At 58.6% G+C, this 14,985-nt stretch overlaps 2 protein-coding genes across 6 annotated transcripts in view; both read left to right on the top strand.

Moving 5' to 3' along the window:
• The window catches only part of SEC16A (SEC16 homolog A, endoplasmic reticulum export factor), a 34,962-nt gene extending 32,312 nt beyond the window's left edge, over window positions 1-2,650 (top strand). For all 5 annotated transcript variants that reach the window (XM_063081829.1, XM_063081828.1, XM_063081831.1 and 2 more), the window contains one exon: window positions 964-2,650. In XM_063081829.1, coding sequence (XP_062937899.1) covers window positions 964-1,032 — 69 coding nt within the window. In that variant the 3' untranslated portion in view covers window positions 1,033-2,650. The remainder of the gene's footprint in view (window positions 1-963) is intronic.
• Window positions 1,239-14,100, top strand: INPP5E (inositol polyphosphate-5-phosphatase E). The gene is made up of 11 exons (XM_063082562.1): window positions 1,239-1,247; window positions 2,678-4,044; window positions 8,365-8,488; window positions 9,108-9,205; window positions 9,879-10,003; window positions 10,106-10,225; window positions 10,616-10,723; window positions 11,282-11,443; window positions 11,512-11,627; window positions 12,300-12,436; window positions 12,929-14,100. The coding sequence occupies exons 1-11, from the start codon at window positions 1,239-1,241 to the stop codon at window positions 13,059-13,061; spliced, it is 2,499 nt and encodes an 832-aa protein (XP_062938632.1). The 3' UTR covers window positions 13,062-14,100.
• Window positions 14,101-14,985: the final 885 nt, after the last annotated feature.

The raw sequence follows: 14,985 nt of genomic DNA on the forward strand, positions 1-14,985 counted from the left end.
CCTCGGCTTCTCCCTCTCTGCCTCCTCTCTTCTCTCTTCCAGTCTCTTGCCTGTAGAGACTGGCTGCCAGTTTGGGGGCAGCTGAAGGGCGAAGATGTCAAGGTGGCACATCCTGGCTTTTAGGAAGCAGCAATCCACCTAGCCCCACTGTCACACAGACCCTGCCCGCTGCGGCCTGGCGGGCCTGGCGCTATCACTGCTGGCCACAGCCACCCTGGACGGGGCCTGGTGCTCCCTGCTGGTTGCTCTGCAAATGAGGCTGCGGCTCCCGGGACTGCTGCGTCCCAGGTTGCCACCAGGCTGTCCATCTGCTTTCCAGCTTCAGGATTTGTATTCTTCTCTCCTGTTACCTTTATTCTGCAGCTTATGCCTTTACACAGTCCCTAGGCTTTGATTTGAGTGAGGTTTTGAGAGGCAGCAGGAGTAAGTGTCTGTGTTGCTCAGCTGTCTACCTGCTGTTGCCATCGTCCTGTCCCCGCCCCAGACTCACTGGACACCTCAGCCCAGAGCTGGCCTCTGACAAAGCCGCAGCTCCTCCTGGCCACATGATAGTAAACACTGATGGTTAAAGATTCTGTCCTCTGAGGCTGGTCCGAAGGTGGAGGCTCTGTCCAGTCAGTCACAGAGGGAACTTACTCCGCTCCTCCCATGCTCACTGTTGGACTTGAGCAGCCTAAAAACAGGGGGGTTGGGTGGCAGCTGGCCAGTTAGCTCAGTTGGTTAGAGTGTGTTGTTACACCCCCAAGGTCAAGGGTTCAAATCTCCATACTGGCCAGCCACCAAAACAAAAAAACATTCATTATTTTTCAAGGGAGCCCAGGATTTGGTGTGACTTGTCAGTCCTCATAGACTTAGAAACAAAAACAAAACATGCCTGTTTGATGTCAGTGGTCTGTGCATGGACAGCGTCCTGCTCGCCCTGGAGTGGCCACACCGAGGTGAATGCTATTCATTTCATTTCAGGCCTCCACCACGTCGGGGAGCTCGAGGCCAGGGAGGATTGGCCAGAGGAAATACCCAGCATTGAATTAGAATCATCTCTGTTTTGGATTCACATTTGGACCCCTGAAATTACTGCTTTCCACCAAGAACCCAGATTGACTGCCCATGGTCTCTGTCCTGTCTGCACAAGGACACAGCAGGAACTCAGAGCCATGCACACTCTGCCACTCCCTCCCTAACACCTACCCTCATGAATTATTGTGAAAAGTAATTCCACAGTTCCTTCCAGATGCCGGATGGAAAGAGTGAATCTTTGACTCAAAATCTTTCACCTAGAAGGGTGATGTTATTTTCTTAGTCACTGAAGATGACTGAAGGATGTAATACTCTCAGTCATCAAAGAATGTTCCATTAAATGAAGCTGAAAATGTCTGCTACAGGAGGGCAATGCTTGTCAGTAACCAGGGCCTCTCTCAAAACCCAACTGAACTATTGCCTAATTAATCCCGTTGCTCCTTTAAGATGTCGAGAGAAAAGAGTGGATGTATAAGCTGAGAGGCCGCAACACTGGCTCTGCAGCCAGGGGCAGCCCTGCCCTTGCCCTGTTGAGCCTGGGTGGGGGATTGAAGGAGGTTCCATCTCAGTCTTACAAGAACTGAGGGATTACGGGGCAATAGTTCACATGGTTTTGAGAGAGGCCCTCATTGTTGAAGTGCAGTCCTCTCCTGTAGCAAAGACATTTCTAGCCTCACTTTCTGTGGCCTGATTAGGGCTGTGGGTGATTTTCCTGCACCAAGTGACAGGTACTGCCCATCTCGAGGTATGGCTCAGTGCCCAGGAAGGAGCCTCAGAGAGCTGATATTGCGGTGACCTGTCCAGATTAATCAAGCAGTGTGGAGACTATGGCTGTGATAAATTTGATTTGGGTTTTATTTTGCGGTGAGTAGTCTGGCCAGCCTCGTGCCCAGTGCCGCACTTTTTCATGAGCGCTTTTCACAGTGCGACGTGCTGATGCGCTTCCTCTCACCCACGTGACGTCGTGTGAGCAGCGGCGACATCTTGAAGAGGGCGGCTTCAAGTCATTTCTGGACAGCAGCTCTGGAACTAAGTATTTCGGCCCCTGAATTTTTCCTCTACGATCTTCAGTAGCTAATATGCTGACTCAGCCACACCCAACCGCAAAGGAAGGCCTCTCCTGACCCAAAGCTTCAAGGCTCCAACTCCTGTTCTTACGACTGTTCATATTCTTGCTAAGTCTAAAGAAACTGAAGAAAAAAGATTTAAATATTTATAAGATCAGTAGGTAATAATTTCGGTAAGTTCTGCTGGGGGAATGTAAGCTGTTTGGTGTTTTAAATTTAAGTGTAGAAATTGTAGAATTAGCACAGGTCCTCCCTGGGTTTCTTGTTCGCACGATCACGTAGGAAAAACCCCAGAAAGTTTCACAGATGTGCATGGCTGGACCATTTGTTCTTGTCACTTTGAGAAAGGCCTGTTCCTGTGGACGGGGTGCTCTCTGTGTCCTTTGTCAGCTCAGCGTGACTCCTGGGCCCGAGACCCCCGGCTCCCTCCAGCCTGCTCACCCTTCTCAGTGTCGACTGCCAACGACTTTTGATCCAAGAAGCTTCCTAGAGGCGGGAGCTGCTATTTTTCCTAACTGCAAATTGTTACACTGCAAATTGTTGAATAAAGTATTTTGCGCTCTCAAGCATCTTCGCCTTTGGTTTATTGGAAGCAAGTGGGCGCTGCTGTCCAAGCGGGCTCTGAGCCTGGGTCGGGGGTCCTGGGCCCTGGAGCCTCGCCCTGGCGCGGTCCTCCGGCCGCCAGGGGCGCTGTGGCCGAGCGGGGCGTCCTGGGGCCGCAGCCGGGCGGCGCGGGGCCGGAAGGGGCGGGGGGCGCGGGGCCGGGAGGGGCGAGGGGGCCCCGGGCGCGTCCCCGCGACGGTCGTTGCCCGGGTGCTGCTGGCCCGGCAGGCTGGATCCGGCTCTCCGAGCTGCCTGGTGGCCGCCGCAGCTGGCGCCGGAGTCCCCGAAGGCCGCCCGGCTCCTCGCGGTGGGGACGCGCAGGCGGCGCCCCTCGGCCTCCCCGGGGCGGGGTGTTCCCGCGTCGCGCCCCGGGCCCTCAGGCCGGCCGCAGACGCCCTCACGGCGCGGCCTCCCCCGGGTGCGCCCCGCCATGCAGCGGCGGCCCCGGCCCCGTCGGGAACACCGCAGGCCGGAACGCGCGCCGCCGACCCCCGCCCGCGCCCCGCCGGCCGCGCGGAGCAGCCCCATCGCCGCGGCGTCTGGCCATGCCGTCCAGCTCCGCGCGACCGCGACCCCCGGCGGCGGCGGCGGCCCAGCGCCCGCGGCCTGAGCGCGGGATGCTCGAGACACAGCCCCCGAACTCGGACAGAGACCCGGGCCCGGGGTCCCCGCCCGCCGCCGGCCGTCGGGGCCCCGAGCAGAGCCCCGAGCTCCCTCGCAGCCTCCCGGCGGCCACGGCCACACCCGTCGCCCCACAGCCCCCGCCGGGGCCCAGGCTGGAGCGAGCCCGGTCCCTCGATGACAGGGGCTGGAGGAGGCGGCGGCGGATTCGAAGCGGCCACGAGGGTCTGGCAGCGCGGGAGGGGGCCAGTCCCTCCGGGGACTCGGTGCAGGATGAGGACCCCAGTCTCGCCACCCAGGGCTGCACCGCGCCCTGCCTGAGCACCTCCTTGCCCGAGATCCCCAAGTCCCGCAGGGCCCCGGTCAGCGAGGGAGGGAGCCGGTCCTCCTGGGGCCACTGTCTCCCTGGGACGGTGAGCGCCTCCCCGGACCTCCTGCGCAGGGACTCCGCCTCAGCCTCGGCGGGCAGCTCCCCGAGGCTGGCCAGCCTGCGTCCCCCTCGCCCGCCGCCCCCACTGAGCCTGAACGTGGCCTCCGAGGCCCTGAGGACGGCCAGCAAGGTGGACTCAGATCACGCCGACTACAAGCACCGCATGCAGACCAGGCTGGTGTGGGCCTGCGGCGGCCTGGGCCCTGGCTGGCCCCGCAGCCCCCCGGCTAGCGATGCCGGGTCCCTGTGCTCCACCAAATGCTCCAGTCTCCTGGCACCCATCCACACCAAGGACATCCGGAGCAGGTAGGGCCCCCGGGAGGGTGTCACCCCAGGGCTTTCCTCTAGCGTTCAGGAGCAAGTGCGCAGGAACCAGGTGAGTGTATTCACATGAAAGCAGGCTAAGGTGCAGAGAGACCCATAAACAAGGAAGCGACACTCCCTCCTGCCACCCCACCCCGCCATCTCCGCGCTGCTTCCCAGAAGCGGTTCCCGCTCTGGCTCTCTCCGTGTCTCTCCAGAACTTTTCCTTCATTCATGGGCACGACGTGCCTGTAGAAAGAGGTCCTTCTGACTCGTTCTGTGTTTGCCCAGATGAGATCGCACTCCGCTCGCTGTTCTGTATCTCGTGTCTGTCTTTCCTGTTCGGGCAGCTCTGTCAGTGTGTGTGAACCTGCCCCTTGTTTCCGGCTGCGGGGTCATCGGGGGCACACTGAGCCGCGCTTTCACTGGAAGGAACGCTGTAGCGAGTGACCCTGGAGGGCTCTTTGGGCGCAGGCTGGTCCAAAGACCTATAGGTAGACATGAACTTGCTGGGTTGAGGGGACACCCAGAGGCCACTTACTCTCAGGGCGGGGAGAGAGCAGACCGTGCTGATCGGCATGCCGCACTTTGCTTCCTAGGCAAGTGTCTGGAGCTTTCTGGAACCGCGAGCTCTCTGACATGATGATATTGCCAAATGCTCTGTCATGGGCTTCTCATCCCAGCCCCCGCAACCCTGTGGTCAAGGGCAGTGCACAGGCCCTTGGTTTCCTGTGCTTGGCCTCTCTGCGGCTTTAATGATCAATCCGTATTGATTTATAGCTTGAAAAATCTAGATTGTGGGATCCCGCCCACGGTGTCATCACGCTCTACTCATGATTCCCAAATGCATGCCTCTGGCTCATCTACCCTGAGGCCAGAGCCCTGAGTTCACCAGACGGGGGGCTCCAGAGACCTTTGAGCTCAGCCTGTCCAGACCCGCCTCTTCCTCTCCCGAGCCTGCTCTCGTCCTGGGATCTTGGTCTGGGGGCCTGTGCTGAGGGGCTCATGCTGTGACTCAGGATAGTGTCCCTGCACCCTGCCCTTCATCCCCTCTCCGCAGCTGTCACCCCAAATCCTGTTGTTCTGCTAGGCATGTTGGGGTGGGGAGGAGGGGAACTGCGAGAAGGGACAGAAGGTGTGAGGGGTGCTGGTCCTGGTCCTGGGGCTGCTGTGACCAGTGACCACAGACTGGGTGGTTTAAAATCACAGAACTTGACTCTCCCAGTTCTAGAGGCCAGAGGTCTGAGATCAAGGTGTGGGTGGGGCCACGCTCACCAGCCCAGGCTCTAGGAGAGGATCCCTCCTGCCTCTTGTGGCTCCCGGTGGCTGCAGGCGTCCCTTGGCTCCTGGCTGCATCACTGCATTCTCTGGCTCCGCCCACACTCACAAGGTCATCTCCTGGGTCTCTCTGTGTTTTCTCTTCTTAGAAGGACACCAGTCACTGAATTTTGGCCCACCGTGATCTAGGATGATCTCATTTTGAGATCCTTAACTAATTGCATCTGCAAAGACCCTATTTCCAAATAAAGTTGCTTTCTGAGGCTCTGGGGGTCAGGCGGTGGACACGTCTTTGGGGGCCACCACTCAGCCCACTGCAGTCACTGAGGGTGGGCTCTCCCTCCCTGCACCTGCAGTCGGCCCGCAGGCAGATGAGCCCTCTGCACCTCGCTGCACTGAGGGGCGCCCCACAGCCCCATGCCCGGCTCCCCACCCAGGCTGCCTCTGGCACCCTGGGATGCAGCACATGCAGTCATTTATAGGACAAAACCGTGTGCTTTCTTAAAATAATTCACCACAAGTTTTCTTTGAAGGTGAAACTTCTTAGTGCACTTCAAGTGTCTTATTTTTTAAAGTGTATGCAATTTACCTAGATATACCTTTCATAGAAAAGGAGAATCATTGTTTTTAGACAACCAGGAAATGGTAGGTTGATGGAGATTCCTTAACCTGGTTCTGCAGCCTAAAACTCCCAATTTCCAGACTCAGGCTTGTTCTGGAATAGGGGTCAGCAAACTTTTTTTTGAAAAGGGCCAGCAGAGGGGCCTGCCCGTGGCTCACTCAGGAGAGCGTGGTGCTGACAACACCAAGTCAAGGGTTAAGATCCCCTTACCGGTCATCTTTAAAAAAAAAAAAAAGACAAGGGCCACCAGTCCCTATCACAACTTGACAGCCGTGGCAGTGGGAAAGCAGCCATAGACAGAGGGGTGGCTGTGTCAGCAGCACTTTATTTAGGAACACAGATTTGAATTTTATATAATTTTCATGGGCCACAAGATACCATTCTATTTTTCTTTTTTGACTGTTTAAAAGTACAAAGCCATTCTTAGCTCGTGGGCTGTACACACACGGCTGGATCTGGCTGGACCAGATTTGCTCACCCCTGTTACACAGTGGCGCTGTACTTTGGGTGCTGACAGGGGGCGAGGGGGGGTCTTTCCCCGCTGACTCTCTGTGAGCCAGCCCAGGTTGCTGAGGCTGTCCTGCACGTTTTCACACAGATCTGCAGTGCCCTGGCCTTGGTCTTGGATGGGGTGGGGTCTACAAGGGGGCTGTGCTCCCATGGCTGCACTTGGGAATGGACACAAGGACTGTGCCCTTTGCCCTGCTGCTCCCCAATCACACCCTGCACAGAGCTGGACAAACTGACCGTGTGGCTTTCTGGCTTGGAGAAGGCAAGGGTGGCAGGCTTCAAGGAGGCCACCAAGGGCCAGCCCCCTGCTCACCCAGGGTCTCCTGGGGTCATTTCCCAGCTAAGCAGAGCAGGAGCTCACTCTACCCCAACTGGCCAATCAGGGATTTCAGCAGTTAGGGGTGAGATGTGATGTGACCCTGCGCACTCGGTGAGTTCGTGGGAACAGTTCGTGGGTCGGCCGTGCCCAGGAGACGTGCCATGTGCCTCTCCCTCCAAGCAGTACCGGTCCCTGCTCACAGGGCGAGGGCGTGAGATCACAGCAAGTGGAATGGAAGGACTGAGCGAGAGGCTCGAAAACACCCAATGGAATCCGCTCGCTGGTGTTAGGCTCACTCTACATGTCCCTGTCCCTTCTTGGGACCTTTATAAGATGGCAGTAATATAATAAAAATAAATAAATGCTTAAAGAAATCCACAGTGATGGGGGAGGGGGGCAAGACAGACAGGAAACAAGTGACCTTGGAACAGAGTCGTGCATACGTTGTGTACGTGAAACAAGAAAGGATGCGCCGAATGCTCCTAAAGAGATGGCACCCATGTGGTCGGGCAGCGGGGATGAGGAATGTCCTGGGGGACAGTCGGGCTGATGCCATCTGACCCACTTGTCCACGCTGGCGTCACGAGGGCAGGATGGGCAGACAGGATACCTGTCAGAGGCGCCCAGGATGACCCGCCTGGACATGAGAAAGAATCAAACTGGCCTCCGGATGTAACTAATTCTCATAGGAGGTGATGGGGGCCATGAGCGTGAGGCGGGACTTCCTAGGACAAATGACATAGTTCCTCCAACAAATGGATGGCGTGGGGGAAGAGGGCTGCAGTGGAATGAAAGGACGCAGGAGGCAGAGCAACTGCACGCGAGCACGTGCCCTCTGGGCATAGACTCGGGAGCAGCCGGCCTTAGCCCTGGGTGCCAGGAGTGGAATTGGGTTGGAACAGGGCTCTGGAAGGAGGGCCCCAGAGAAAAAGGGGTCCTGCAGGTAGCGCATTGGAGAAAAACCAGCGGCTTCAAGTGAACACCTCGCGAGGAGGAGGGAGACGATGGGAAGCAGAGAGCGGCTGCGCGCCTGGCCGAGGCCCCCCACCCTGGGCCGGCAGGAAGAAGGGCAGGGCCACTGGTGGGTGCCGGCGTGGAAGAGCGAGCGGATGGTCATCCCGTCACACTAGAAAACAGTGTCAGGAGGCGCTGCATGGAGAGGAGGGAGCAGCACGAGCGTTGGGAGAGGCAGCCGGGAGAGCGGGGCTGGCACACCCGGCCCTGCCCGTTTCTGTACCGCAGGCGAGCTAGGAATGGGTTTTATGTTTCTAAATGGGTGGAAGAAAAAAAATGGTAGCAATGTTTCATGGTACCTGGAAATCAGATGAAATGCAGATTTCAGTGTCCATGTAAATAAAGTTCACTCATATTCCATTGCATTGGTAGCGCCTGCAGCAGCGTCTGCGCCCCAGGGTGGAGCTGAGCGGCTGGACAGACTAAGTGCCCGCAAAGCCCACACTTGCCGCTGGCTGTGTGCGGGAAGTCTGCCAGCCAACACGGCAGGGGGCGCTGGCGTGCTGAGGCTGCTCCCCTGGGGTTGGTTGGTTTTGCTGTGGGCTTGGCTGTGCAATCCTGTCCCTTCCCTTCTTCCCAGGAGCTACCTGGAGGGGAGCCTCCTGGCCAACAGGGCGCTGCTGGGGGCGGACGAGCTGGCCCAGTACTTCCCAAACAGGAGCGTGGCCCTCTTCGTGGCCACTTGGAACATGCAGGGCCAGAAGGTAAGGAGCGCCAGGCGAGGCGTGGCTGGAATGAGTGGGGTGCAGCCATCATCCTGCAGAGGACCTTGAGGAAGGCTCAAGCCCCTACAACATCCCACTGCAACACTTCCCTTGCAAAGGGCCCTCGAGCCCCCAGCCCTCCCATCTGCCCCTCCCTGGCCACGTGCTGGGGAATGCAGCAGGTGACTTCGAGCCTGTGCCCCAGGGAGCAGGGAGATGCACCTGGGGGTGGCCCAACTCGGATGAGCTGCACAGGCAGGGTGCCCCAATGCCGAGGGGTGCACGAGGGAGGGGCCAGATGCAGCTGTGGTGATAAACCAGGAGGTGGCTGTTGGACAAACTCATGTTCAGGTCAGGAAACAGGCTGAGGGTGGCCTGCCCGTATCTGAGGCACCTTTGGCATGCCGGAGGGCACCCTTGGAGACTAAAGTCACGGCTGTTTGTGCACTGCCAGGTGGATCACATCTAGGCTGTGGCCTCAGTTTTCCCCTCATTCAGAAGAGACTCTTCATCACCACCTATAGACAGTGTAGCAGGAACTCACCCGTGGGCTCCTGTCCCCAGCCCAGGAAGGAGCCTGATGGCCTCAGACTGACTGTCACATGGCTCTTCCTCCCAGGAGCTGCCACAAAGCCTGGATGAGTTCCTGCTGCCCGCTGAGGCCGACTACGCCCAGGACCTGTATGTCGTTGGGGTCCAGGAGGGCTGCTCCAACAGGTAGGGAGCCAGCTTCCACCCTCTCCAAGCCTGTTGGGCCCTCTAGTGTCCTGCATGTTCAGCAGCACCGAGGTGGGCCTTTGTGTCTGGAACTGGTGGGGTCTCAGCTTGGGCTGGACATGTGAGTCACTGAGGACACTCAGTCCCCTGGAGGCTCTGAGCCTGACTCCTCAATGGCAGGGTGCCCTGCAGCATTGTGACGAGTTTCCCTGGTGCTTGGGGAGTGGGCGCCATGTGGGTCTCCATGCATCCATTCTGAGAACAGCAGGTGGCCTGGCAGGAGCCAGGGAACCCCCACCTGCACCAAGCACTTGGGGGGTCCCTGGGCTCCACCCGTGCCTGGCCTGCAAGTCCAGACAGGGAGGGTGTCAGTGAGGGTGGGGTGGGAATGCTCACACGGGGACTCAGCAAGGATCTGGGACCCGGCCCTACATCTTTTGATTGAGAACTTGGGCCTGTGACTGCCACAGGTGCCAGGTTCTGGCCCAGCAGGGTTTTCTGCAGATGCTCCATCAGCCCCTCCTCTTGCTGATCTGCCACCCACGGTGCAAGACAATGGGGACAAATCGTGGGGTTCCCCCGGCAGCTCAAGGGAGCTGTCTGGGCAGCGGGTCTGGGGACAGCGGAGCAGGAAGGCCATGTCCCCCAGCCGACCCCACTTTATCCTCCGCAGGCGGGAGTGGGAGACGCGTCTGCAGGAGACGCTGGGCCCCCACTACATCCTACTGTCCTCGGCAGCCCATGGGGTGCTCTACCTGTCCCTGTTCATCCGCAGGGACCTCATCTGGTTCTGCTCAGGTAGGTGTGGCTTGGCTCAGCTCCAGGTGCAGCCAGAGGGTGGACAGCGACCCCCAGCGTGGGGCCTGCGCCCTGGCGTTGAGGGACTCTCTGCTCCTGCAGAGGTGGAGAGCTCTGCGGTGACCACACGCATCGTGTCTCAGATCAAGACCAAGGGGGCTGTGGGCCTCAGCTTCACCTTCTTTGGAACCTCCTTCCTCTTCATCACGTCTCACTTCACCTGTAAGTCGCCGCCCACCTCCCGCTGTGCTGCTGCGCACACCTGTTCCCTACCTGGTGGGGCCTGTCGGGCAGAAGCTGCTGGCCGCTCAGCATCATCTCCCAGGGCCGCAGGGGACGCTGTGTTCTTAGCGGGTACTGCACTGATGAGACGTGAGTGAGGACCCTGAGAGCAGACGTGAGGTTCAGGACGGTCACTGTGCTGTGCTGGCCCGTCCTTGGTCCTCTGAGGCAGAGCTGCCCGCTGACCAGGCCTCGCAGCAGATACCCAGGTGGGGCCGTTGCTGTGTAGACACCGTGAGGTCAGAACGTGGTGCAGAGGTGAGGGCTCCTTACACGAGGAGATTGGAGTGTCCAGAAATCTGAGTCCCGGCTGCGCTTCTATTCTCACAGCTGGAGACGGGAAGGTGGAGGAGCGGCTGCTGGACTACACCAGGACCGTGCAAGACCTGGCGCTGCCCAGGAACGTACCGGACACCAACCCCTACCACTCCAGCGCAGGTGAGGTCCTCAGGAGACTCACACCTGGCCCCTTCCCCGTCCTGGAGAGTGTTTAGCAGAAGCAGTGCTTTCAGCATTTGAGAATCAAGGTCAGAAAGGTCTAGGAAGTCGCCCACCAGCTGCAGTGGTCACTCTGGGCGTTTCCCACCACGAGGCGTGGCTGTCCTTTAGCCCAGTTAGCAGCTGGGCAGGTGGAGGCCTGCTCGGGGCTGTCCACTGGGAGTGAGGCATCTGCTAGCCTGGGTCCAAGTCCTCGTTGCCACCGGCCCCACCCAGCTGAGCAGTGACAGTCAACTCGCCATGGGCGGCAGGGTCTCTGTTTGCACCTGAGCCGCTCCAGGTGCTTTCTGAATCGCCCACGCTGTCCAAATGCGAATGCCACCCAGAAAGCTGTGCTGCCCACGCCGTCTCCCCCACTCTGTGTCCCCCAGAGCTGCTGCCCGCCTGTGATTCTGGGGACAGGGAGGGACCCAGACCAACGAGTCCCTGTCACCCCCTGGGGCTGGCTGCCTGTCACAGGGAGGCCTGGCCCCAGCATAGTTCCGACATGTGCCACAGTGGATGTCACCACCCGGTTTGACGAGGTGTTCTGGTTTGGAGACTTCAACTTCCGCCTGAGTGCCAGGCGCGAGGCTGTGGAGGCCATCCTGCAGCAAGGCCCGGAGGCGGACGTGCCTGCGCTGCTGCGGCAGGACCAGCTGGCCCGGGAAATGAAGAAAGGTGAGTGGCCGGCCCGGGGGCAGGGGCGCGGCCAGCACCAGCTGGTCTGAGCAGCCACGCTGTTGCAGGGTCTGTCTTCAAGGGCTTCCAAGAGCCGGACATCCACTTCCTCCCGACGTACAAGTTTGACATTGGGAAGGACACCTATGACAGCACCTCCAAGCAGAGGACCCCCTCCTATACGGTGAGTGCACCCCCTCCCTGGCCCAACCCCTGCCTTAGACCCGGCCCTGCTGTCCACCTGCTGAACATGGCTGGCTTTCTAGGCAGGGACCTCCTTTAAGCTTATACTTCAGGTCAGGTGTACAGCCACAGTGGGTCAGGTGTACAGCCGTAGCAGGCCAGGTGAGGGTACTGGGTTGTGTGGCCTGGCGCCAGTGACTCCCTCTCTGAGTCTCCTCTGGCTGAGGACAGTGCCCTCCTGCAAGGGCGCTGGGAGGCTGGGCTGGCAGCCAGCCCTCGGAGCTCTCGTGGGAGCCCTTTTCCCGCACGCCGCCCTGCCCCAGGCCACAGCCGCATGCACCCCCCCCTCCCGCCCACCACCAGGCCCAGGCTCCAGCTCTGCGCAAATTGCGGCATCTGGTGGAAGCCGAGGGAAGCCGCTGAGGCTGGATGGCTCCCCATCTGCTCCTGGAGAGCTGAGTGGGGACAGGTGACGTACACACAGGGTCTCTAGGGACTCAGGGCCACAGGGGCAGGGTCACTGGCCCGCTAGCTTGTGGACACCTGGCACAACGTAAGTGCAGGGTTGGACACGGAAAGGGGCTCCACGGGGTTCCCTGCAGCACAGCCGGGTCCACACCTGGGATACAGTTGTGCATAGCAGCCTTCCTGCCTCTGAACTCTCTTCCTGAAGGACCGGGTCTTGTACAAAAGCCGTCACAAGGGTGACATCTGTCCTCTGAAGTACTCTTCCTGCCCTGGGATCAAGACCTCCGACCACCGCCCCGTGTACGGCCTGTTCCGGGTGCAAGTGAGGCCTGGGCGAGACAAGTCAGTGTCCCCGCGCATGCCTTCCTTCTGGGGCCTGGTGGGGACTCAGGGCCAGGGGGTGACACACTCGACAAGGGTGTGTGTGCTGCCATCACATGACACTGTGACACCCAGACAGGACAGGAGCAGGGCTGCTGCCATTGCTTCAGCAGGGCTGCTGCCAGTTGCTGTCACGGGAACGTAGAGGGTCACGGTAACCCCTGGGGTGACCACCGGAGGCCTGTCCTGAGACCTTCAGGCTGTGCTGTCTGGGCTTGGCTGACCATGCCGTGGTACAGGAGGCAGGCGGGGCCAGTGTGAGGCTTCAGGAAATGAAGTGGAGCCGCGCAGCACTGCGGCTGGGGTCGGGGCGGCCACCCAGTCCTTCCTGGCCTCGGTGGCAGGAGCAGGTGTCCGTGTGTGCTGGAGGAAGCCCAGCTGCGGAAGGTCGACCCCACGGCGTCTGCAGCAGAGCGGCCGCGGGCACCCTGGTGACGGCTCTTTCCTCCACAGCATTCCGCTAGCTGCCGGCAAGTTTGACCGAGAACTGTACTTAATAGGAATTAAAAGACGGATCTCGAAAGAAACTCAGAGACAGCAAGTACTGAAGAATCAGATCTCCAGCGCTATTTGTACCGTTTCTTGAAGTTGGCTGAGGGAAGACCTACCGACTGCGGCAGGGAGGTGCCTGACACGACGGGCCGTGTGCACTCAGGGGGCAGTAAGCCCCAGGATCCTAAGGAACCCCTCCCCACCGGAGGGGCTGTCCTGCTTTCTCACCACGAAAGCCCGGGGATGGCAGGGGGGCTGTGGCGGGACAGGAAGGAAGCTGCCTTCCTCGTCCCTGAGCAAGCCGCCCGCCCGTGACATGTCCCCATGGGCACTGGCAGAGGGAGCCTGGATCCCACACAAAGCGTCACACCTGCACGGGCATCTGTCAGGTTGGCCTTGAGCAGTGCCACGCTCTGGAGCAGCAGCAGGTCCCCACACTTCCTCTCTCTGCTGCCTTTGCTCATGTCTCCACACCCAGAGCTGGCGTTTCCAGATCCACACCCTCCTGGCAGCCCCTCCGGCACACAGAGGGTCCTTCCACACCACAGGAGTCTGGGGTCTCAGACCCCTCTGGGCATGCCCCAGAGCCCGGCTCAGGTGGAGGCGCCGTCCAGAGGCTGAACTTCTGGGACGTGACGCAGCGGCCAGCACCCGTCTGGGGGGCTCGCTGCCCTTCCCCCTTCCTCCATAGGCCAAGGCCTGTGTGTGGAAACAGGTCATGGTTTTGGTGATTTCGCATCAGTTGCTTCTAGTAACGTCAGCCTCAGAACGACATTAATGGAAGTGGAGTGTTGTGGCCTGAGAAACCACTGCAGGCTGCGTGCGTCAACCCCTCGCCCACTGGGCCAGCGCCAGCGCCACCGCCGTGCTCCGGTCTCCTTCCGTCTGATGGAGGCTTCAGAGCTCGTTATTGTTCTTTGTACCTTATCCCGTCTCTTAAAAAAAGAAACGTAGACTTTGAACGTGTAAAAGTCCAGCAACATCCAATCTCGTCTTTTAAATTATTTTTTCATATTTATATTTTTAAATAAATGCATATGTTGAATCTTAAACTCTCTTTCTGGCCAGAGACTGGCTCTTGGAAAGAAACAACCTGTACGCATACCCTGTTCCTATTAAAAAGGTCCGTGAAATTCAGGGCGGAAAGTTTGGTCTCAACTCTCCGCCGCTAACCACAATCTTGTCTCGTTCACCTCTGCTGAGTGTGTTTAAAATCCTACGTCCCGGGTCGGCCCGTGGCTCACTCGGGAGAGTGCGGTGCTGAGAACACCAAGGCCCCGGGTTCGGATCCCATATAGGGATGGCCGGTTCGCTCACTGGCTGAGCGTGGTGCTCACAACACCAAGTCAAGGGTTAAGATCCCCTTACCGGTCATCTTTTAAAAAAAAAAAAAAAAAAAAAATCCTACGTCCCCAGTTCACGGCTCCAGGAGCCAGGTTAGCCATGAAAGTGCCCTTCTAGGCCAAAGAGAACACTTCCAACGTGAGTGACACGGTGAGACCGTGGACAGTTCTAACGACTGTAAAACCCGTATCAGTATCAGCTTCCGAGATACGGAAGGTAAATTTTAAAGCAATACACACACAATCGCTTGATAAAAAGGAGAGAAATCTGGGGCTGTCTGGTTAGCTAAGGTGCTTTGAGTGTGGTGTTGGTAGGTACCACCACAATCAAGGGTTCGAATCCCCACACAAGCCATTGCCCCCCCCCAAAATCCCATTAACGAGGGCACAGTCAGTCCCATCTAGTTTCAATACACTTCAGATGGTCTATGTATAAAATTTCGCTTGAGTTAATGTGCTGCAAGTTTCAAATCAGTTGAAAATCTGTTACAAAGATTATTTTTGTGGTAACGGGACGTGACATGAGTCAGGTTTCACAGATCCTCTCTAGGCACTTTCTTTGACACAAACCTGGGAAGAGATTTTAACGTGACGCTTGAGTGTCTTACTTGGCTTGAGGCTAACAGCGTCCTGTCTGCAGGAGTAGCACGCACATCTATAACGTCATGGGTCAAG

This window comes from Cynocephalus volans, chromosome 17 (assembly GCF_027409185.1).
Source record: "Cynocephalus volans isolate mCynVol1 chromosome 17, mCynVol1.pri, whole genome shotgun sequence".
Lineage (NCBI taxonomy): Eukaryota > Metazoa > Chordata > Mammalia > Dermoptera > Cynocephalidae > Cynocephalus > Cynocephalus volans.

What these genes read in the sequence shown, in the direction of transcription:
- INPP5E (XM_063082562.1), top strand. An exon ending in ACCAAGGACATCCGGAGCAG is followed by an intron (nt 4,045 to 8,364) that starts GTAGGGCCCCCG and finishes CCTTCTTCCCAG; the next exon opens with GAGCTACCTGGAGGGGAGCC. An exon ending in GGCCCGGGAAATGAAGAAAG is followed by an intron (nt 11,444 to 11,511) that starts GTGAGTGGCCGG and finishes ACGCTGTTGCAG; the next exon opens with GGTCTGTCTTCAAGGGCTTC.